This window comes from Chinchilla lanigera, unplaced genomic scaffold, assembly GCF_000276665.1.
Source record: "Chinchilla lanigera isolate Chin_1 unplaced genomic scaffold, ChiLan1.0 scaffold00019, whole genome shotgun sequence".
Lineage (NCBI taxonomy): Eukaryota > Metazoa > Chordata > Mammalia > Rodentia > Chinchillidae > Chinchilla > Chinchilla lanigera.
The window spans coordinates 5,532,403-5,555,177 of NW_004955420.1; the positions used below are offsets into that span (position 1 = coordinate 5,532,403).

General features: G+C 34.5%; 1 protein-coding gene across 2 annotated transcripts in view; it reads left to right on the plus strand.

The window, feature by feature from the left end:
- Positions 1-21,754, plus strand: part of Naaladl2 (N-acetylated alpha-linked acidic dipeptidase-like 2) — a gene marked incomplete in the record, with an annotated part of 1,228,826 nt that extends 1,207,072 nt beyond the window's left edge. For both annotated transcript variants that reach the window (XM_005383020.2, XM_013513456.1), the window contains 1 exon segment: positions 21,307-21,754. In XM_005383020.2, the coding sequence (XP_005383077.2) occupies positions 21,307-21,505 (199 nt within the window).
- Positions 21,755-22,775: the final 1,021 nt, after the last annotated feature.

The following is a 22,775-nucleotide window of genomic DNA, read 5'->3' on the forward strand; positions in this document are numbered from 1 at the left end:
TCTATATAGACACATAGAGATATATATATCTTTATACGTAGTGGAGGCTGCAGAGCTACACAATCTATATATCTGCAGATTTGGCGAGCTAGACTCTCAAGAGAAGAATCAATGCTCTGATCTGATCTCAACTCCAAAATTTGTAGGGCAGGCTACTGATAGACTGAAAATTCGGGTAAAATTGCTGTATTACTGTTTTGAGGCAGAACTTCCTTTTTTTCCCAGGAAACCTTACTTTTTGCTGTTGGAGCCTTCAACTGATTAGATAAATATCAATCACATTATCAAAAACAATATCCTTCCTGTAAATGTCTATTCTATGTACAAAACACCTTCGCCACACACACAGACTACAGTTTAGCCAAAACTCTTGGATTACAGAGACTAGCTAACTTGACACATAAAAATAACCATCACAGAGATCATATTAAAGAACATGGGCAGAATTTAAATTTGTAAAGTTTAGAGATGGAATCTACAAAATTTAGTGACAGATTATATCTGGAAAAATATGAAGGGAGAAATGACAAATAGCAGTTTGTCTGAATTTCTCTGAACAATTATAGTGTATCTTTAACAACTATGATGTATACAGAATTTGATTTCAGCTCAAATAATATGGTTATAAAGGTAAGATTACTTTTGTGCAGTTTTTTTGGTGGGGTACTAGGAATCAAACTTAGGACCTTGAACTTGCCAGGAAGGTGCTTATGCCACTGAGCTATGTTTCCTGGCCCCAAGATTACTTTTGTTAAGTCCTTTTCTGGCTAAATAGTCTTTGGAAGAAATTCTGTTTGAATTCATCTGGTTGTATTTGTCTTATACTAATGTAGCCAAGAAATTCACCTCACCTCTTTCTTGTCTAGAAATAATTACAGGCAAATAATAAATGGTTTTCATGTAAAATGGAACAAACTGGCCAAATATTTTGGAAGATATAATGTTTAAATATGCCAATTAAAATGTTTCCAATTTTTTTATTGCTAATCACAGTAGGTCTCATTTTCTAATCAAAATTTGCATCAAAGTGTTTGGAAGATATACTAACTCAGTATAATTTTATACAATATCATTAACCTGAAAGCTGACAAAATGTAGGATTGTTACATACAAAAGTTTTGGAGCAAGAAAAGAAATACTGTCTTTGCATCAAATGTTAAGATTTTCCACATTGCTCTTGTGTCCCATCCCTTTTTCCTTTTCTGAACTATGAAGTTTAAATAAAGAGCTTAGGAAAAAAATAAAGACTAGATATTTTCTGAAAACTTATTCATAATACCTGCTTTTTCTAAAGTAAAATATAAATAAATAGAAATGATTGATATCCAGTAGATATTGGATATTGAGTATTAAGAACTAAAAGCATGGAAACTTATTCCTCAATTAATTTCTAGAGGCTGAAGAATAGTTTCATCTTATTTCAGAAGATGTTCACATTATATTTCATGTTTATTACTATAAATCACCATTGAAAGATTTGATAGTCTATAAAATCAGATTCTCCAAACAAATTATTATTATTTTTTCATACAGTTTAGGTAAGTTTTGCCAAATTTTATTTATCTTAACTTATTACAATACCCCCTCTGTTGGTTACTTTTGTGTCAATTCCAAGACAAAATACCTGATGCTCAAATTAAAGAGGGAAAGATTTATTTAGCTCACAGTTTATGGTTTCAGTCCATACTCAGCTGGCTCCAAGGCCAGTGTGGTACATGGCAGAAGGCAACAGTTCATGGAGGTAGAAAACAGCAAAATCATCAAGAACAAAAGAGGGAACAGCAGGCAGAAGACTCTTTCCCTTTCTTATTTTGTACGCAGGCTACCTGCCCTAGGGTGAGTGTAGCACTCACACTCATAATCCCAGCATTGGACTAAGAATCAATTATGAACTCTAGAAGCCCACCCTCATGACCACATGAGGCTTTGGGGGACATCTAGACACAAACCGTGATATCCTCCATTCATGATTTTGCTTTCCATAGTTTAAAATACTTGTGCTCAGTCATGGGCCAGAACTATTAAATGGACAATTCCAGAAATCAATAATTCATAAGTTTTAAATTGTGCATGCTTCTGAGTAGCTGGTTGAAATCTTATGCCACCCAACCCCATACACTCACAGTGTGAGTTATCTCTTTGTCAAGTGTGCCTACACTGTATAAATTACCTGCTCCTTACACACTTACTAGCTCTCTTGCTGACCAGGTGACTGGCAGAATTTCACAGTGCATGTGCTCCAGGAACCCTTGTTTTACTTACTGATGATCCAAATGCACAAGAGTAATGATGGTGACAGTTTTATTAAAGGATATTATTATACTTTTTCTATTGTTTTACTAGTTATTGCTAATCTCTTCCTTTGATTGATTTATAAATCTAACTTTATCATAGGTGCACGTGTACAGGAAAATAGCAATATATACAGACTTTAGAACTGTCTATGATTTCAGTGATCCCAGAGCATTTGGAATATATGTACCCTCTATGGATAGAGCTGACTACCTTAGCACTAGGTTATATTTGTAAATTTTGTGGATAAATTAAGCTTTCTGTAAATAAGTAAATCAAAAGTTTTATGATTACCATTTTAACTATTTCATGAAAATTAGTATCTCTTAGGTAGAAAGCATAAATTAAATATATTAATTTCCTATGGTTATTGTAACAAATTACCATAGACTTGGTGACTGAAAACAACAGAAACTTACTGTTCTGAAATTTGACAGGCCAGGAATTTGACATCAAGGTGCCAGTAGGGACATCCTCTCTGTGGAGGCCCTAAGAGAGCACTCGTTCCTTGTTACTGCCAGCACTTCCTTGCCTGGGTTGCATCATGCTCGTCTCTGTCTCGTTCTTTTCCTTCTCAATGCTTTTTTTAAAAAAAAAAAAAAAATTTTGCTGGGGATTAAACCCAGGGCCTCCCACATTCCAAGGAGTACGAAAGGGCTGTACCACTGAGCTACCTGCCCATCCTTTTTTAATCTTTTGTTTTGTGACAAGGCCTCTCCAAGATCTCCACGACTTCTTTAACTTGCAATTCTGCTGCTCTAGCCTGCCAAGGAGCTGGGGTTACAGTTAGGTACTATCATTCTTGGCTTTCTTCTCCTCTTTGTATCTGTATCATCTTTCTGCCTCTTTTTAAAAAGAGGCCTATGATTTGACTTAGGACTCAATTTAGACAATACAAGAAAATCTTTTTATTGAGATCCTTAACTGAATTATATCCACAAAGGTACTTTTTTCCAAATAAGGTAACATTTACATTTCCCAGAGATTAGGACAGAAGCAAATCTTTGGGACCACATTTAGTCTCTATTCTAGATAACGTAAGGGATGTGAATGTGGATTGAACAATGATTTTATTTTCAAAGATATATTGGTTATTAAATCCTGGCCTTTCCATTACAGACTCACTCATATTCTTTGTTGTGCAAATCTGGGATTGGGATTCTTCAAACTACATTTCTGCTCCGCTGGCTGATTTGGTGTTAGGCTCTCCATTAGGAGGCAGAGAAGGAAAGCCGGAGTCTGAAGGAAGAAGAAGAGATACTTCCTGCCATTTTCATTTTGTTCCTGTGTTCTGGTTTCTTTCCCTGTCATTGCCATTCTAGTCATGCTTCACCCAGTAGGAGCAGAAGAATCCAGTTTTCAAACATTAGCTAACATAGGTTCAAGATACTCATCAGAAACACTAGTACAAGCAGGTCAGGGTCCCTTCCTTAGGGCCATGTCTTACTGCTACACCGGGTCGGATCTTTGAGCTCAGAATCCTTAGTTAGAGCCAAGCAGTGGCCCTTATTCAGTGAGCTGATTTACAGCTCCATAGGATGCCTCTTTCCAGATTCTAATTTTTAATAACTCTAGCTTTCCTTTCTCCAATGCTAAGGATTATAGACTTTCTGCTCTTATAAACTCTGTAGTGTTTCAGTGTTTCCTTTGTGCCTTATCTTCTGAAAGGGATATAAAACATCTTCAACTATAACTGCCAAATAGGATGAAAGAATGCAGAGTGAAGAGAAACAGGAGTGAGGCTTTTGTTTGCATTTGCTTCAGTTAGGATAAGATCTAGATTGGCCTCATGGGGGAGGTGGTACTTAAGCGGGGTTGTATAAACTAAAACTTTGGTCTTTCACAGAAGGGAATAGGAAAATAAATGTGCACTTCTCAAGAGAGGCTTAGAAAGGATATTAGTTTTTATGTGTATCAAAATCTATTCAGTAACATTTAACATTATCTTACGCTGATGGAGGTCAGCAAAGCTATCCATCACCTAGGAAAGCAGAATTTCCAAGACTTTTGATTCATTTGCTCCATGTACGTAAATAACTGTAGTTTTCTGCTGAAAAGTAGAAAATAAGTGAATAGTTCAGAGTTTTAGTTTCTTTCTTATGTTTTTATTGATTACTTAATATAATTGTGTCTAGCTGCTTGCATCTGCTAGATACTGCCTGTTATGTAGTCTTTTCTTAAGAAGCTTTTGAAAGCTTGATGACAGTTCTTTGCAGTTGAGTGCTATTTTAACTTATTCTATTCTGATTGTTGTGTTCCAGATGCATGATCTCAGTGTAAGTAGGTATGTTACCGTTCACAAATAAACGCATCCCTATTTTCACTTTCCCTTTCTTATATAAAAGAGTACAATTTTAAGTTTACATGTAGTTGAAGTTATTCATCGAGTGATGATAGCACAATGGTTGCTAAGAGACCTCGGAGAGCTAAGTGCTTTGGACTGCTAGGTCAGTATCTGAGGCTCTGGAAACTGAACCCATATTATAAGATCATAAGTAAGAGAACTGATAGTAAACATTAGCTATTTTGCTCCTGATTGAAAAGGAATACAAGGGGCTGGGGATTTAGCTCAGCTGCAAAGCACCTGACTGGCAAGTGCAAGGTCGTGAGTTCGGTTCCCGGTACTGGAGAAAAACCAAAAAAAAAAAAAAAAAGAAAAGGAATACATTAACAGAAGTGAACTTTGTAAGTAGTTCGGCTGTATTTGAGACTGTGCAGTCAGCAGTATATCTCTTTTTCTTCAATATAATATATGAGTTTATTGTGTTCACACAGTCTTCTTTGAAAGATAGTAAATTATATTATTTTTGAATTTTGATGATTCAAACACACTTGGAGCTTGAAAGTCAAGGCAGCAAACTATATCCTCAATTTGTATGTATTGTTGATGTGTGATACATTTAACTATATATTTTGAGCTGCTACATTTAAAAATCTATCAGCATTTCTAACATACACTATTATTTCAGAGTTTGATAATGTGCTCATTTATCCTTACTTTTTCTTGAATTATGTGATGCAAGGCCTCATCTTTGGGAGGACATATTTAAATTCATTTAACAAGATTAAAAAACATTTATTTGCTGCGTTTGCTGTTAAAATGCTATACAGTAAAATTTAGGTGATACTGATTTTCAGTAATTTCCTAAGCACAACTGTGTGCAGCGACCTTCTGTGGCTAAAATTCTTTGGCTCACACGAATAGTGATAAAATCTCATTTCGGACTTTAGTTTTCACTTACCTTCATTTAAAAATATGTTATGAAACATCTTTAAACAAGCATTTTAAACAAGTATGATTTTTTTAGTGTTTTTTCTGTGTTCTGTTATCAGATGTCTATCAAGTCTAACTACAAAATAAAGTAGGTATAATCTTAATTCATTGATACTGTCCTAGAAAAACAAAATTATCTCAATAATGTTTGTAAGGAATTCAATTACCTTTTTCATTTTACAGAGAGAAGAACAAAAACACAATAACAAAAACAAAGACAAAATCAAAACAACACAAAAACTATAAAAAATGATACAGAATTTCAAAACAAGATGTTAGGAAATCTACAATGGTCGTTGTATTACTTATTGTTATCTTAAAAGTAGTTGCTCAGAATACCAGATATAGGCATACAAGTCAATTACCTGTTTAATGGTTACTTATAATTGTGTCATCTGAACTTCTAGATCGATCCTATTCATTATAGTAACAATAAACAATGTGCATTAACAAGTTGAAAAGTAATTACTCCAAATTAAGATGCTTAAAGCATCAAATATACAATGGATTTAAAAACTTACTATAAAAATAATAATTTTTAAAAATTATATTTGTAATTTTTATATAGGTTGTACATGGTGGTGCATACCTGTAATCCCAGTGCTTGGGAAGCTGAAGCATGAGGATTGCTACAAGTGAAAAGCCAGTCTGAGTTAATTATGAGTTCAGGAACCAGTCCAAACTACTTAGTAAGACCTTGCCTCAAAAACAAAACAAAAGAAAACAAAAGGCCCGCAATTTTCTTATTGATTCATGCTGAAATGATAATATTGAGCAAAATTATTTCACTTCTTTGTTTTTCACTTAGTTTGATGTAGCCACAAAAAAATTTACAACTGTACATGTGCAATATTATAGTTCCTTTTGGTTTTATGTTTATTTGTTTGTTTTAGCTTTTGAAACAGTCTTGTTACGTGGCTCAGGCTGGCCTTGAGCTCGCTATGTAGTCCGTGCTGGCCTGGAACTCACTGCAGTCCTTCCTGCAGTCTCCTGAGTGCTGGGATTAGAAGTATGCACCACCACGCCTGGCTCAATGTCTCAGTTTTTGTTTTTGTTTTTTTTTTTTTCGTTTTTTTTCCAGTACCGGGAATCGAACTCAAGATCTCCTGCTTGCCAGGCAAGCGCTGTGCCGCTGAGCTAAATCCCCAGCCCCATGTCTGTTTTATTGTACATCTTTCTTTAAGTTTTCCTGCAACTCTCCAATTTGCATATTAAAGAAATATCCACTTATTTTAATTGACTCAAAGCTATAAGTTTTGTCTATGAAATTTTCAAGATATGACCAGAGAATAGTGAAGACATTTCTTCCATCATTTTTGATAATTTCTCCTCCCCCTTCCATAGCTGGTGATGTTATTTTTAGTATCTATGATGTTGGATGGCAAATACAGAAGTAGGAAAATTTTAAAAGAAAAAATAATTATGAGAGTCCATATCAATATATGAGGCATTGAGAAAGATAAAACTAAAAAATCTCCAAATATTTTAGTTGAATGAAAATTTGGTCATCCACACATAATAAGGTAGAATAAGTACATACTTTATTTATTCCTGAATAATACACATACATTTTCAGGTGAAATTACTTATATCAATATTAATTGTTCAGACACTACTCAAAAATCACCTCATATCACTTCTAAGTCAAAAATATGATATTTTTAACATTTCCTTACAATAAACTGGTTATTTCCTTCACTCATGACTCCATTAATTTAGCAGACATTGATATGCCTGTCCTGTTTTGAACTCATTGTGGAAGTTTTGTCCACAATCCAATACTTATTTACAGTATCTGTTAGTCTAAGTTAGTTCACTGAAGTCTATAATCATGGATGAAATTGTTCTCAGGACTCCATCAGAAGGAATTAGAGAAACCCACCACCAATATGCTATTGTATGGAAAATGTTACAAAGGTCAATGGAGAAAAAAATCATATGTTGACATCATGGGAGGCCCTGGGCATTAGAAGGTTGCAGTAACGATTGGATAGGACATAAACAATGGATTAAAATTGAGTCCAAAAAAAAAAAAAAATTGAGTCCAAAATATTTTCACCCAGTTAACATAACAGCATTGAATCTTTTGGTTCATCCTAAGTCATTTACAACTCTATCCTTTTCTTCTTCCCTTCCTTTCAAGATACAAAGATGATCTTTTCAAAGCTAACCTGGTGTTCTGGTGTTAAAATACCTAGAGTCCCTCTAAAGCCTCACGTACTCATAGGTGTGGCTTTTTGGAGCTTCCTGGATCTAAGGTGTGGATACTGGAATTAAGGGAGTGTAATACTAATTAGCACATTGATTGGAATTAGCAGAGTTCTGGTTATGGCTGAATGGATTTATTGAAGAAAGAAACCCAACCCTGAGTGTAGATGGCACCATCCAAAAGGTTTGTGGCCAGGGTGGAATAAAAGGGAAAGGTAGGCTCACTGCTTGCTGCTTTGCTGCTTTATGCCTGCCACACCATGGACTGTTTCTCCTTTGCCATGGCCCTCTGCCATGCCACCCTGCCTTGGAACCAGCTGACTATGGACTGAAACCGCGGAAAAGTTGTGAGCTGATATAAACCTTTCCTCTTTTAACTTGCAAGTGTCAGGTATTTTGTCCCAGCAGTGAAAACAGTGACTAAGATACCTGGTCACCTATATTCTAGATCCCTTCCTTTGCTGGCCTTGCTCCTTCAGTTTTCACAAACTCTCCCACTTTAATTTCTACACATTTATAATTAATTTTGGTTGCAGTATGTAGTTTCTACCTCCTCCTGTGAAAACTTATTCCTAAGGCCTATTTTAAAAATAAATCATTCTTCCCTCCACTCTTTTGCATTAACTACCATGCTACACTGTCCACTAACATATTTTCTTAACAAAGGTAATTCACCTGCTGTCTTTTGCTCTGCATTACCCATTCATTCTTTAAAGCTGTCACACTATCTCCCCTTCAGAATACTCAATATTTTGTAATTGTTATTGTAACACTAGTGACTGCCAGGCAGAGAGCATTCTTCTTTTTTTTTCCGTTCTCTTTTGGAAGCTGTTTTCATCCTCAGTAAAGTAGTCCTAACTTTGGTTTTCTCAGTTTCCAGTTCTATGTCTAATTACTTACTTTTGTCTTAGCAAGTATTTGTTTATTTACTTGTTTCATTCATTTTAAATTGTGAAGCATTTTCTCAAAGTCAACATCCAAAGACTGGACTTACATGTATCACATTAAAATATATCAATATTTCAGTTGGAATATATCATATTCCAAATAAATTACTCAAGAATATTTAAAAATAGAATCTCTGCTTTGGTTTGAATGATCCATCCAAAACTCATGTTGAAATTTAATTTCTACTGTGAAGATACTAGAAGATGAGAATTTACAGAGGAGACTAAGTCATAAGTTCTGCCCTTATGAGTGGATTAATTCCTTTGACAAGGGGTTAGGCTAGTTATTACGGGGATGGCTTTTTCATACAAGCAAATTTTCTCCTGTTTTCTCTTACTCTGACTGCCTCACTCTGAGCTGTCTTCTGTAATGATGTCCTCTTCCTTGTTAGGATGTTTCAAAAAGTCCTAAACAAGCCCAGCCCTTTTATCTTAGATTTCTCAGCCTAGAACTGTGAGAAATTAACTTTTAAAAAATTACCCATTCTGTGATATTCCATTACAGCTGCAGAAAATGGACTAAGAATATCTCAGTGGTAAAATTCAATTAGTATTTTTTCTCATATTCTTTTTTCTTCCATCAAAACAGGCAGGCATTTAACAGAGAAAAAATAAGAAGGAAATAGAGTCAGAGATTTTGAAGCATCTACTTGAAGGTCACATCATCTTTTTGTTTTTACTTCCTTTTGGTTCAGTGTCTTTGTTATGCTTAGAAAATTTCTTCCTATTCAACCCTAAATTGTTATATCAAAAGAGACACAGATTCTAAGTGTTCAGGGTGGGTGGACAAGTGTTTAATATCTTTGATAAATTGCCTCTTTTGTTACAAAACATCCTCAGGCAAGTATTTCTGACAATCAAACTGAGTTTTTGAAAGGAAGCTATTGTCATAGAGGAAGGAGGAAAATTTATTTGTTTTTTATTGATGAATCTGTGAATTATTGTAAGTTTGGTTTGGGATGTGTTATACTCTGGCAGCTTGAAAAATGCTTGCTTCTTTGGAAGCTCTTTCTAACAATCTGTCAGCCATGAGTTTCAAATTTAGTATTGGAATATTGTTTCAGTATAAGTATAAAAGTACAAACTATAGTGAAATTAGAACTCTTTCAAATCTGTACTTTAATAAATCCTGGCTCTCCTAATTAAGCACTGTGGGTGATCAGAAAGTTAATCTCTGTGCCATTCATCTCTTTCTCTCAAAAGAAGGAATAATAATGGCTGTTAAAATAACTTGTTTTGAGGATTCTATGAGTTAAAACATGTAAAACTGTTTGAATGTTTCAAAGCATATACTGAATGTTCAATAAGAACTTAGCAATTATTATCACATAATTATTTCATTAATTAAACATTTGATATACACTGGTTAGAAACCTGGAGAGATAGACCAGGATCAAGCAATTATATTCTGGAGGAGCTGTGCCCAAGGAGGGACAAGTATCCAATAGAAGATCACAATTTTGTGCAGTTAGTGCTATGATAAAACCATTAGCCACATGCTTTGGTTGCAGTGAGGACAAACAGCAAACTTTGCTTGGGCTTGCTGACAAATTATAAATAGTTTGACTCCTTTCTGGACTGTATCCAATTTGGGCTGTAGTTCTGTCATACTACAAAGAACCTTTTCTGTTATTATCTCTGAGAGTCAGTAGTTGGAGTGAAGGTCAGGAAGAAATTTCATTGTTAATTTACCATGATTCTGTACAAGTGACAGAAAAGAAGCTGCTCTTATCAATCTACATATAAATCTCCGGATACATTTCCCCAACAGTTTAAAGTTAGCATAATGTTTTCACATATATCACATATATGTGATAATGTTCCTTCTGTACATGTGTTAATGTTCCTATTGACTACCATCTGATATTCTGACCTACATACACATTTTTAATTTTCAAAACTTTTACTAGTGCAGGTTCACATAATTATTAAAGTCACCATGGGCGAGCCTTTTGACCAAGGTAAAACGGCCTTTTGACTTTGTAACATTTTTTCTGCCTGAAATACCAATATTGCCCTATAAAAGAAAATCTAAAGTTATTTGGTAAAATAACTAGAAATATAGAGGAAAGGAGTCATTCTTCATGAGGTAAAAATAAAAAAGAAATGGTTTCAAACTACTGTCAGAAATAAGTTTTCTCTGCGATGATGCTTTCTGGGCTAATAAAGCCCCTGGAGGGAAAAGCTGGTATCGCCTATCCTCAAAGATTTCATTTATTGACAGCTGTTCAATAGTGACAGTAACAATTGTTATCACTGTGCCTCATCTCCATTTGAAAAGTGAAAAACAATTTCAAGTTCTATTACAGAAGGTAAAGCAAAGATTGCTTGGCTCTATGGGGGTGTATAGAAAGAGTCAATGAAATTTTTTTAACGGTTCTAAATTTTAATTGTTCTAAATTCTTAATCTTGGATACAATGGGACTAGAGGGTTGCAAACACTTCTATTTTTGCAAACATATAGGCTTTCTTGGATTTGCCTTCTCTGTTATAATCCAAATTTTGTAATCTGAACAATACCTGACATTTATACAACTTAGACTGAAAACATATTGTACTACTAGAGGATTTGGATTATATACAGCTGAGAATTCATCGAGTGACACCATTTTCCAAATATTTGATTAACATGTCTGCCAGAGCATTCATTAAACATAGAAAAAATGTCAAGGTGACTTGTATAGAGATGTTGAGCATGAAGAATGCATTAGATTTCTTTCTCTTAATTGAGGACCACAGCTCCGAAGGGTCCAGTTAAAAGATACCTGTACTATTTTTTTTACATATATTAATTATTACACTTTAAGAAAGAAGGTGGTAATAAATGGCCAGTTAATTCAACCCATTGAATAAAGTCAATAACATCAAAAGCTAGCTTGTCTTTCAAATAGTGGCATGTATCTCCCAAAAGAACTAATTAAAAGAGTAATTAATTAAAGTACACATAAATTTTAATTGTTTTCATTAAGTATAACTTAATTGATTGAGAACAGATTGGGCCCTTTCTTAAACAATGACCATAGAGTAAAGCATTTAGTAAAGGGAAAATGTAGAAAATATTCAATTCATTCAGATTGCACAAATAGGGAAACCCAGAGACTTAGAATATAAAACGATCACTTTGGGGTAAAAATACCTGCTTTTTTTGGATAATAAATATATTATTCATGATCTATACTTAAAAATCAATGAGATACTGTAATGCTTCATTAGTATTAGTTGGAAGGAAAAGTAAAAATAAAGCAAAGTGATTGACCTGTTGTACCTACTAACAGGTTGAACATACTCAATGTACAATTTTTAATGTGAAACTACTCATGGAACTATTAAGACTGCATTTTATACTTTAAGGAATTGTTGCAGATGTTAACCTACTAAATATTCTCTTTGAAAGTAGGACAGAAAATTAATAATGTAAATGAACTCTAGCACTATTCTTCACTGAGTAAATTTGTTCACAACTTCTTGGTACATTACTGTCTTAACTGTTAGGTTAGGACACTAATGTCTGAGACCTCACACTTGTAGCCACTGAATTGGGGATACTCCTCCAGCATGGCAGCATCTCTCCTTCTCAGTATTTGCTCTGCCATAACCTGAGTCTTGACCAACAGCTAGAAGAAATAATCTTGAACTGGCCCTGTAGCTCTGCTTCAACTCTATCAGAGTTAAGAGTCCTAGGAAGGGTCATCCACTTGGTTGAGCATAGGTCACTTGCCTTACCCTAACTCTGATACAAAATGTATAAAGCCAATAACCAACCCCTGCTGGAGGGAGAGGCATCCTCTCCTTCCAACTGAGCTCTAAGAGACACTTTCCATGGAGGATGTAGGTTCTGATACCAGATGATCAAATTAATTTGAGAACAGGAGACCAGCAAATACCCATCTGTGCCAGTGAATCTCAACTGTCAGTTTAACTAGATTAAGAGACCCCTGGAATATTAAAAAAGGATTACAGTTTTCAGTTGATTTTGAAGTGTAAATCCTGAATAATACACTTGTCTTCCAAAACAAATCATGTAGTTTTACCTTAAAGCAATCATTTGCAAGTGTTAAGGAAATGAATTATCTAAATTACTTAGGTGAAAAAAACCATAACCATAGTTTTCAAATAAAAGTTTAACTACCATCAAGAACTATTCTTGGAGTTTTCTCCCAAACTGTAAGGCATACATTGAGCACCATTTAGAATATCTATAGATTGCATGACATGATGGAAAAGATTATAGTGTAATATACAAAGATTATATGACATAATATACAAAGACTATATGGTATAATGTGTAAAGACTATACAGGATTACACATAGAAAACCAATATTTTTAAGTCTAACATAAACAGAATAAATGGAAAATACTAAATATGAAATTATATAATTTCATCCCACATAATATTTTAATATATGAACAAAAGTTAAAAAGAATTTTTACTTACTATGTGCTTGGCTTCCAATGTAGATAAAACTTATCTTTTGTACACCTGAGCACTTAATATGGTAACTTATTTATTTTAGGTGTTTAGTGAGGGTGTTGAGTAGGAAGAGTGAAAAAGGTCAATATTGGCTCAATTACTCACTTAAATTGATATACCTAAATTATGAACTTTAGAGTGGAGCTTTTCAAAATAAATCATTCACATCCTTTTCATTTGAATCAAATATAAATGAAAATAAAACCTGAATTAGCTGTTTTGTTTGAATTTGAGGGAGGCCTGAGCATTACTGTTTACCAAAGGTAATGAAGATAACTAAAAGAATAATGGTGAAAGGGAAAATGCAAATATTTGGGGCATTTGATTAAAGGAAATGCATCCTTATTAATTGTCAGAGGCCTGTAGAGTACTCAAATGGAATTGCCCTTGGAGTGTCACATTGTTATCTACTAAGAGGAAGGTGAAATACTCAGAAATGAGTACAAAATAAGAAGAAAAGTATGATTATTTACATATTGAGATTCAAGTCATACATTAGGACTGAGATGAGCAATTAGAGGCAGTGTAATGGAAATAAAATCAAAACCAACCATGAGCATAAAAAAATATTGGTAAATAGTATTACCATTTTCTTTAAATTCTGGAAGGGTCTAAGAAATTGTGATAGTGCTCCTCTAATTTCTGTCCCCCTTTTAACCTCATAGAATATAATTTTTATTTGTTGGTAAACACCATCAAGCACTACATAATGGGAGGGGAGTCTTACTTAAATATTCTGAAAGATATCTTCCTACTCAGGATATTTCTCTTGAAAACCGATGTGGCTAGATGGATGGAGAAGACTTGCAGTCACTGCACAGAACACAGTTGCATAGTTTTTTATATATATATATATATATATTTAATCATAATGGAAGCAAATGCGATTAGTTTTGTGTATTTCTTGGCCTGTAACTCAGCAAAATGATCCATATTATTTCTTGAGTTTGCTATAATGTTTCCTTAGCTAAAACTGTGTAAGGTAAAATGCAATGGAATGGATGACTTGAATAACAAACATTTATTTCTTAGAATTCTAGAAGCTGGGAACCCAAGATCAATGTGCCGGCTTGGTGGGGTTTTGGTAGAGACCCATTTCCTGGGACACAGATAACTGGCCTTGCTGCATCTTTCCACAGTAGAGGGAAGCTTGGGTCTCTCTTCCTCTTCTAATATTGGCACTGATCCCAACCTGAGGGCTCCACCCTCATGACCTCATCCAAACCTACTTACTTCCCAGAGCTCTTACTTTTTGGTACTATGACATGGGGAGTAAGTTAGGGCTTTAAGACATGAATTTGGAGAGTATACAAACAGTCAGCTCATAATGATGGTTCACTGTGCTTTTGTTTAGTGCAAAAATTCCACCTAGAACTTTTAAAACAATGAAAAAGTTTTAATTAATCAACATGGTTAACTTACCTTTGTACTACATACCTTGTGTTAAGAATGCTTTTCTTGCAGTTCTCTGAATTTAACTCGTCTTTTAAGGAGCTCTCTAATCCACACCACACATGGGGTTGTCAATTTATGAAGAGAGAACAGAGAAGGAAGTTCTGGTTTAACTAATGCATCAGCCCTATGGCCACTGAGGCTGGACCCAACTGTGTGCTTCTGGTTTTAGCTGAGGATCTCTTGACTGAGTTGCAAAACTACATTCAGGTTTTCAAGGTGAGGAAATCCCTCACTGTTGATGCAGTGGATGGTAAAGCCATAGTTTAAAGAGACCTGAACACAGACAGGGAAATAATTGCACTTCATGGGGGAGGGGTGCTGGGAATTGAACACAGGGCACTGAGTATGCTAAGCATGTGCTCTGCCACTGAGCTATCCACCCCAGTGCCAACTGTATCTAAGTCAAATAATGTTTTCTAATATATGACATAAATATAGTAATCTACTGTTAACTGTAGAATACAGCTTATGCAATCCCTGAAAGAATTAATGCAACTGTAAGAAATTAAATTGGCCTTTTCCTCCACCTTCAGCAGTCTGATTTGAAAGAAATGACTTAGTATGATTTCATTGAGGAGTTTCTCAACATGAGGTATAATGAATGTTAATTCAGTTTTACAATGGGTAGTTTCCTATGTCTGTTTATGAATATAAGAAAGAACATCTGAAAGGGAGCCATCATTTCTGTCACTAATTTACAAATTCACACACACAGAAATGACTCATGAAAATTTTAAATGTCTTTGTTTCAAACTTCGGTTTTTCCATTTTCTTTTGCCTTAGTTGAATGGGAAAGATTTGTCAGTGAGTAAAGATACTTTGTCTCCTTCACTGATGCTGCTGGGAGTTATTAATTATGTTTCTGATTTGGGCGCTCTTCCTTCCTGGTCACCGTGATGTGTCATTGAGACAGACCCATTAAAATGAGTGATGTGTGTTGTAATTTCATTACTGTCATCAGTAAAGTATTACATTTTTCCTGTTAGTAGTCTCTTTGTGTTGTGTGTGGGTCAGATGACTGTATGAATTACATTTGTAAGATCCAAATTGTTACAGATGAGGGAAGGTAGGCATGAGGGTGGCATTAATGTTACTTTAAACATGATAACTTCTGAAATGATTTCAATTAAATAATATTTTAATTAGGTCTGATGTCTCTATATGCCATACTGAGATACATGCTGTGTGTATGCAAATAAGATGGTGATTTATTGAATTAGTCCTATGCTAACAGGGTCCCATTCTATCTCCAGGGAAACTTTTCTAAATTGGACTAAAGCAAGTATATTTAAGAGCAGGAATGTTTTACTAAGGAACACAGCACCATGTGGTTCTAAAGTACAGATTCTTAACATGGGAAATTCAACTGTATTTTCTCACTTTTCATTTTATTCTATTTTTCAGCCAGGCATGGGACTATTCCCAATCTGCCTGAACCTGAAAATACTAGCCCATAATAGGGAAAGAGAGACACATTTGTGCACTGTAATGTGATATATTCTGTTAAATCTTTAAACTCTGACTAAAGTTTAATTTTCATACATTACCTGAGAATACAAAGCGCTTTTGTTTTAGAAGCATCCATCAAAATCACTGATCTAATTATAATTTTTCAAAGGCAAGAAGTAATTGCACATTTAAAATGGTAGGATAGTAGTTTTGCTTTGCAAAGATGATCATGGGGTATTTAGGATTAATACAGTAATAATATGTAAGAAAATTTTCAGAACTAAAAACATATTTGATAATGTCTGGGATGGAATTTAAACCATGCTTTGGTTTTGTTTTTGTCTTAATCCAAATATTAAAAGCAAAATAACACGCTGGTACTTTTTCAGAAAGAGCCAAATGCACATATTTATTCTCTCCAGTGTGAAAATAGATGAATTTTAGTACATTAAGGGGAAACTGGAAAAGATGAGACACTTCTTAAAATCACTAGGAGAAATGATCTTCCTGATGAAAATTTAAGAAGATGCTTTTGTTATCCTCAATTTGTTTTTCAGGTAATGCAGTGTATTATGGTGGAAAATGTGTCTCAGCTATTATAACACAGATAAACTAATTTAAGTTATATCAGCACCTTACCCAAACTGAAGGTTTTCTCTTAAATCAGGATACAAGCATCCTGGTTGGTACAGTCAATTAGAACCTCAGTTTCTGTAATTTTATTCTGATTTGTATCCAATTTGATTAGAAATGGATGAGTTTTTATCTTACATAATAGCTTGCTAAGCATCTGGTATGTGAATCATGTAGTGTTTAGAAAACGTGTTTAGATCCTTGTGGAATTTCACAAGCCAAAAGAAGGTCCATTTATATTCATTTAGCTTGTCTATAGTCATTACAAAAGCAGATCATTGTGTTGCTTAAGAAAGGCAAATGTTGGCAGATGCCAGACCATTGCATTGGTCTTTAAGAAATACACATATTGCCAGGCGCGGTGGTACACTTCTGTGATCCCAGCACTCGGGAGGCTGAGGGAGGAGGACCTTTGTGAGTTCAAAACCAGCCTGGGCTATAAAATGAGCTTAAGGCCAGACAGCCTGAAATCCATAGCGAGACTCTATCTCAAAAAGACAAAAAGAAAAAAGTAACAGTTATTCTATTTCTTGTGCTTGCACAGAACATTCTATGTAAAATGTATTTTTAATCTTCCATTTTGTTTTCCTTCTAGATATGTTGTAGTAATTATGGCTAAATTTTTACATAAATATTCTCCATGCCTGAAGGAATTCTCATCAAAGGGTTAATCTTGTAACCTTTATGAACATGTTTTTTAATATCATTTAATTACATTTAATATCAATAATAGCCAAAATTTATCCAGTGCCTATAGCTCTCTGCATATAGAAATATAATTTGTGTCAGTTTTGAAAAACTGGAAAAGTTGTTCTAACAGTGTGAAAGTCACTAAACATATATGTTCTCCATAGTATTCCAACTGTAGTAGTACAGTTTACTTAAGCAGCAGTTCTTGATAATAATGATTCTAATATTTATGTTTGTGAGCATATAAAGAAATATGTCCCAAAGAAACAGAAATATTTTGTACAATTTTGAAAATATCTACTAAACTTTTAAGTCCAGAAAATATATTGGCCATAAAATTATTTGTAATTAAATATGGAATTGATAAAATGGGAAGAGATGATTAAACATTATAAATAGTATAAAAGATGACTGAATTTTATTTTAAAAATTTAGTTTTACTAGAAACTAAAATTAGTAAACTAAATTAGTTTTTGAGTTATTAAGCTAAACTTAGTTTTACTAATTTAGTTCTTTTATTGGTAAACCAGTATCAATTGTATACAGTGACCACACTTTAAAAGAATGATTCAAATGCACTTTAATCTACTTTATCTTTAAAATAGTTTTGTTTTTAAAGCACTTTCCTTCATTATATAAAAACTTATATGTGCATTAATATAATATACTTATTTATTTGTTTAAATGTTTTGCTGTTAACTTTAATAATATTTTAAAATGTCTTGCACTAAAAACCTACTCTTTTTTAAATGAAAGTTAAAGTTTATGTTAATGTGGAAATGCTAACTTTTTTAAATAGGTTCAGTCATGTTGGAGAATACATGAGACCATCCTGGGGAATTTCCTCTCCTTTTTAGAAAGTTCCTGAGGTGATTCAAAGTTCCTCTGGATTATTTGGTTTCTTTTATTTTTTTCTCTTTTAATGAGATATAGCTCAGCAGTGCAGCACTTGCCTGGGAAGCACAAGGTCCTGAGTTCGATTCCTGGCTTTAAAAAATGACATCTTATTTTTATGGAGAGACATTAATATTTAGGAAAACTTTTATAAGATGTTCATCAATCCTCACTATGTTTTAAAAACTCTTTAAGATTTTAGAGCTCATATAAAAAGTGTAAAAATTGCACATATTACTGGGATATCATGTAATGATTTGATGCATGTATATATTGTATGGTATTTCTATCAAACATTTTTCATTTTTTACAGTAAAACTTTCAGAATCCTTTCTTCTAGCTTTTGAAACATCCAGTACATTATTACAGGGCTATGTAGAGCCACCCTACTGTGTGGCACACAAAAATTTCTTGCTCCTGTCTGACTATGTCTTATTACCCATTGATCAGCCTTTACTCATCCTGCCCTCCTTACCTATTTTCCATGATGTCTGGCAGTCTACAAAGATACAATATCTGCTGGCCTATATTAGTCAGGATTTAGAATGCAAAGTAACCTGAACTGTACCAACATTATCGAGGGTCTCCTAAATTACCAGCACCATTTTTAACCTGACACAAATTTCAGTGGAGTAAATCACCAAGACTCAAGGCTTCCTATATTGACAGTACTGAATTAGACTTGAAAGGAAAATAACATATTTTTCATCCTGAAGTGTAAAGCAACACAATCATAGTGTATCCTTAAAAGCATGAAAGGACAAGACACTGGTAAGACAAAATGAGTATCAGAGATAGTTGCATAAGTGAAGGAAAGGTGATATTCTGGTTCCGGCTTCAAGGATTAGGCAGAATTCTATGCCTGCTCACCACCACAGAGTACATGAGAAGTGCCGGAGACTGAGGCAGAGCACCAAGGAAAGCAATTATCTCGTTAATGTCAGTGCAAGGAAAAACGTAAATTAATTAAATTGTGCGCTGGTTACTCTCTCTACCTCAAACTCAGCTATCACTGTGTAACTTGTGTCTTCATTTTTCCTCTGGACCAACTTGTCTTTTTATTCTCTAAGCTGGCTTTCTGTTACACACAGAGTGATTACTTAGGAGTAAAATCTAATTATCTTTGCCTTTTGCTTAGAATCTCTTGTTGGTTTCCTGTAAGAAGAAGCTTAGTTTGCTCCCCGTGGCATAGCAGGACCTGTGTGATGAGGCTATGGTCTGGCCTCTCATTTCTTCTTCTGTGAATGCCCACTCTGGCCCTATGCTGTGGTCACGCAGAAATGCTGACCCTGACTCCACTGAGAGCGCCACGCTATTGCATAATTTCATGTCTTTGCATGTGCTAGTCCTCCTGCACGGGCTCTGTATTCATCTCCTCTAACCCCTTCCTTTTCATAAACCTTTGTAACTGTTAACTCCCATCATCTTTCAAGACACATTTCAAATATTTCTCCGTAGTGAAGCTTCCTGTGACCTTTTCCAGTAGCAATCCTTCACTTGTAATCACCATTCCTTCTGTCTCCCCTGTGACAATCAGGCGATTGTACTTCAGTTATTTAGAGGTCTTCTCTTGTTACAGCTTGAAATTTCAGCTCTAATGAGAGCTATGTTGCAGTGAGCATTAAGAATAAGCTGAGGATGCATAACTCCATAATGGCCACCAAATTTCATCTCTTCTTATCAATGAATAAAAGTGACTGTCTTAGACTTGCCCACATGAAATCCCCTCAGCCATTTGGCTAAGTTACAGGGCCCTATCTTGTTATTATGCATCCCACACTTCTATGTAAATGACCTTCTCGATGTCAAAGATATAAGAAAGAAGAGAGAATAGTGTAACAAATTCCATTACCCGGTTTTGACAGTTATTAGTTAATGAGCCTTATTATCCCATATATGACATCTACAACTTCACTCCCCTTCCCTTCTTCCAAAGATTTTAGAGAAAATTCCACACATAACAGCATCTCATCTGCCAAGTTGCTACATGTATTTATGGCAGATGAAGACAATTTCAGAAAAGATCATGATAATATAGTTATTACATGTAAAATATTTATAATTACTTTATATTCACCTAACATCAATATTAAATTTTGTACTGTTACTCATATTTTTAAAAGTTTATTTGAATAAAGATCTAGAGAAGTCTATAACTTTTGGTTGGCATTTTGTTTTTTTTAAAATCTAGAACAGTGGTTCTCAATTAGATACAATTTTGCCCCGTTAAAAATGATACTGGCAATATCTGGAGACTTTTTTTCTAAAAACTGGAGGAGGGATGTTAAGGCTATCTAGCCTGTGGGGGCCCAAAACTGCTGCTAAGTATCAAAGCTGCCAGCGCAACACAGACTTTCGGGCAGTTCACTATGAAGTTGAGAAACTCTGATCTAAGTTTGTTCTTTCCCAATTTTTATTTTTTATTTTTTATTTTTTTTTTTTGGATTTTCTCCGGTACCGGGAACCGAACTCACGACCTTGCGCTTGCCAGGCAGGCGCTTTGCCACTGAGTTAAATCCCCAGCCCCTTCTTTCCCAATTTTTAATAACAATTGATTTGTTGAATATACTGTTATTTTTCCTCTCGATTTCCACAGTCTGTTTTTTGCTAGGAAAACATCATGGTGTCAGCTTAATGTATTTTTGTCCCACATATTAATTAGCAATTAGATTTTGAAACATCAGCAGATTCACATTCCATTTTTATATTTTTTTACCAAAACCTGTATGTTCTATTTCCTAGACACTGTAGAGTATGTCCCATTGAGGCATATAATGTTTGATTCCCCCTCTCATCAATATAGAAAGTTACTGATGATCAATATGTATATCCACTAATTCATTAGGGCTTGAAAAATGGTTATATTGCATTTTAATTATGTTTTTATTTATTGCAAGTATCACAGCTTCTTGGCAATGTAATACATTACAGTGTGTGGTGTGAACATCACGTTGCATGTACAGCACTTACGTATTCCGTATTTCCTTCCAGAAATATCCTGTACCACATGGATGAGAAGACAAGCCAGTTTTCAATACTCATGGAGGTTTGGGAGCACTGCAGCTCTCTCACATCAAATGACACCCTTCAAGGAGCCCTGTCAGAGGTTCTGAACAGCATTAATTCAGCTCAGGTTTACTTCAAAGCAGGACTTGAAGTGTTCCAGAGTGTCTCGGTTGCGAAGAACTGAGGATACTCTTGGCATTTTAAAAATGTTTGTTTACAATTTTATAAGCAAAAGCTCTAATCTGCCCAGATTTTTCTGACATTGAGGACTTTTTCCCCTATGGCTTTGCAACAAGTCTAAAGCTATTATTACATGGTATTTTTAATGTACATAGAAAGAAGGTTTTGCACATCAAATATTGTTCTTATATCTACATTTCTGAATATGTAAAAGCAAGTTATTGAAATAATACTTAAGATTTATCTATTAAAAGAAATCTGCTGTATTTTTATATATAAACTATTTTGGGAGAAAAATTCCATGAGGTTCTGGACATCTTCTCTCCTATGGTCAGAACATGTAGGAACACAAAGTTGTTCTCTCTGACAGAGCTACTAATGACCAAGTTTCTACAATAGAAATGGAGAATTGATAGTTTCAGATTAACTTCACTAATAAGTGTTCAATATGAAGAACTCAAGTATTCTGACTGGAGTGGTTGGTTACCCAAAACTACTTTGAATGTGTTTCTATTTCATAAAATGAAGTTCCTCTTCTTAATACAACTAGATGTAGTAATACACTGGTTACAAAATTGTATTTTTTAAGTATTAATGAAAAAAAGAGCCATAAACATTCCAGGGGAAATTCTCAAGGTAGCTGCATAAAGCAATTTAAATGCAAATTTTTTCCTAACAACTTATAAGGTGACTAGCTTTGAAACCCCTAATTTGCTTCAGTTGATTTTACAAGAATTTCAGATGTGATGGATGTCTTATGAGGAAGAAAACATTTCTTTTTTTTCCCCCTGTGGTTTCTGCTAGAACCACTGAAACAGAGGCTACTCTAAAATGAAAGCATCTCACGTGACTTTTCCTTCCCAAATCTTTTCTGAAACTGTGCTGTAAGGCAGTTTTCACAGAATACTATATAATTTCCACAGGAAAATAGCCAAGTTTCTCTTTGAAAACCGAAAATATCGTAAAAAGCATTAAAGTGCTTTTTATGCCACTGACAGAAAGACCTTACTCTGAAAGAAATATTTGTTTTTCTCAAAGAAAAACTGTAAATCTATGAAGTACATGTGATGTGGTTTTTTCTTCTTTATGCTTAATTGTGTCTAAGGTGAAGCACAGAAAATATTCATGCTCCTAAGTCTATGCACACAATGTAGAATTTTTCAGTGAGGATGTGTTTCTCCAACACTTCTCTTTTGCTTTTACGTGGAAAATTCAGCCTTTTTCTTGACATTGTCATTGAATGTCTGCTGCATCCGTTCTTCCTCCCAACTCTA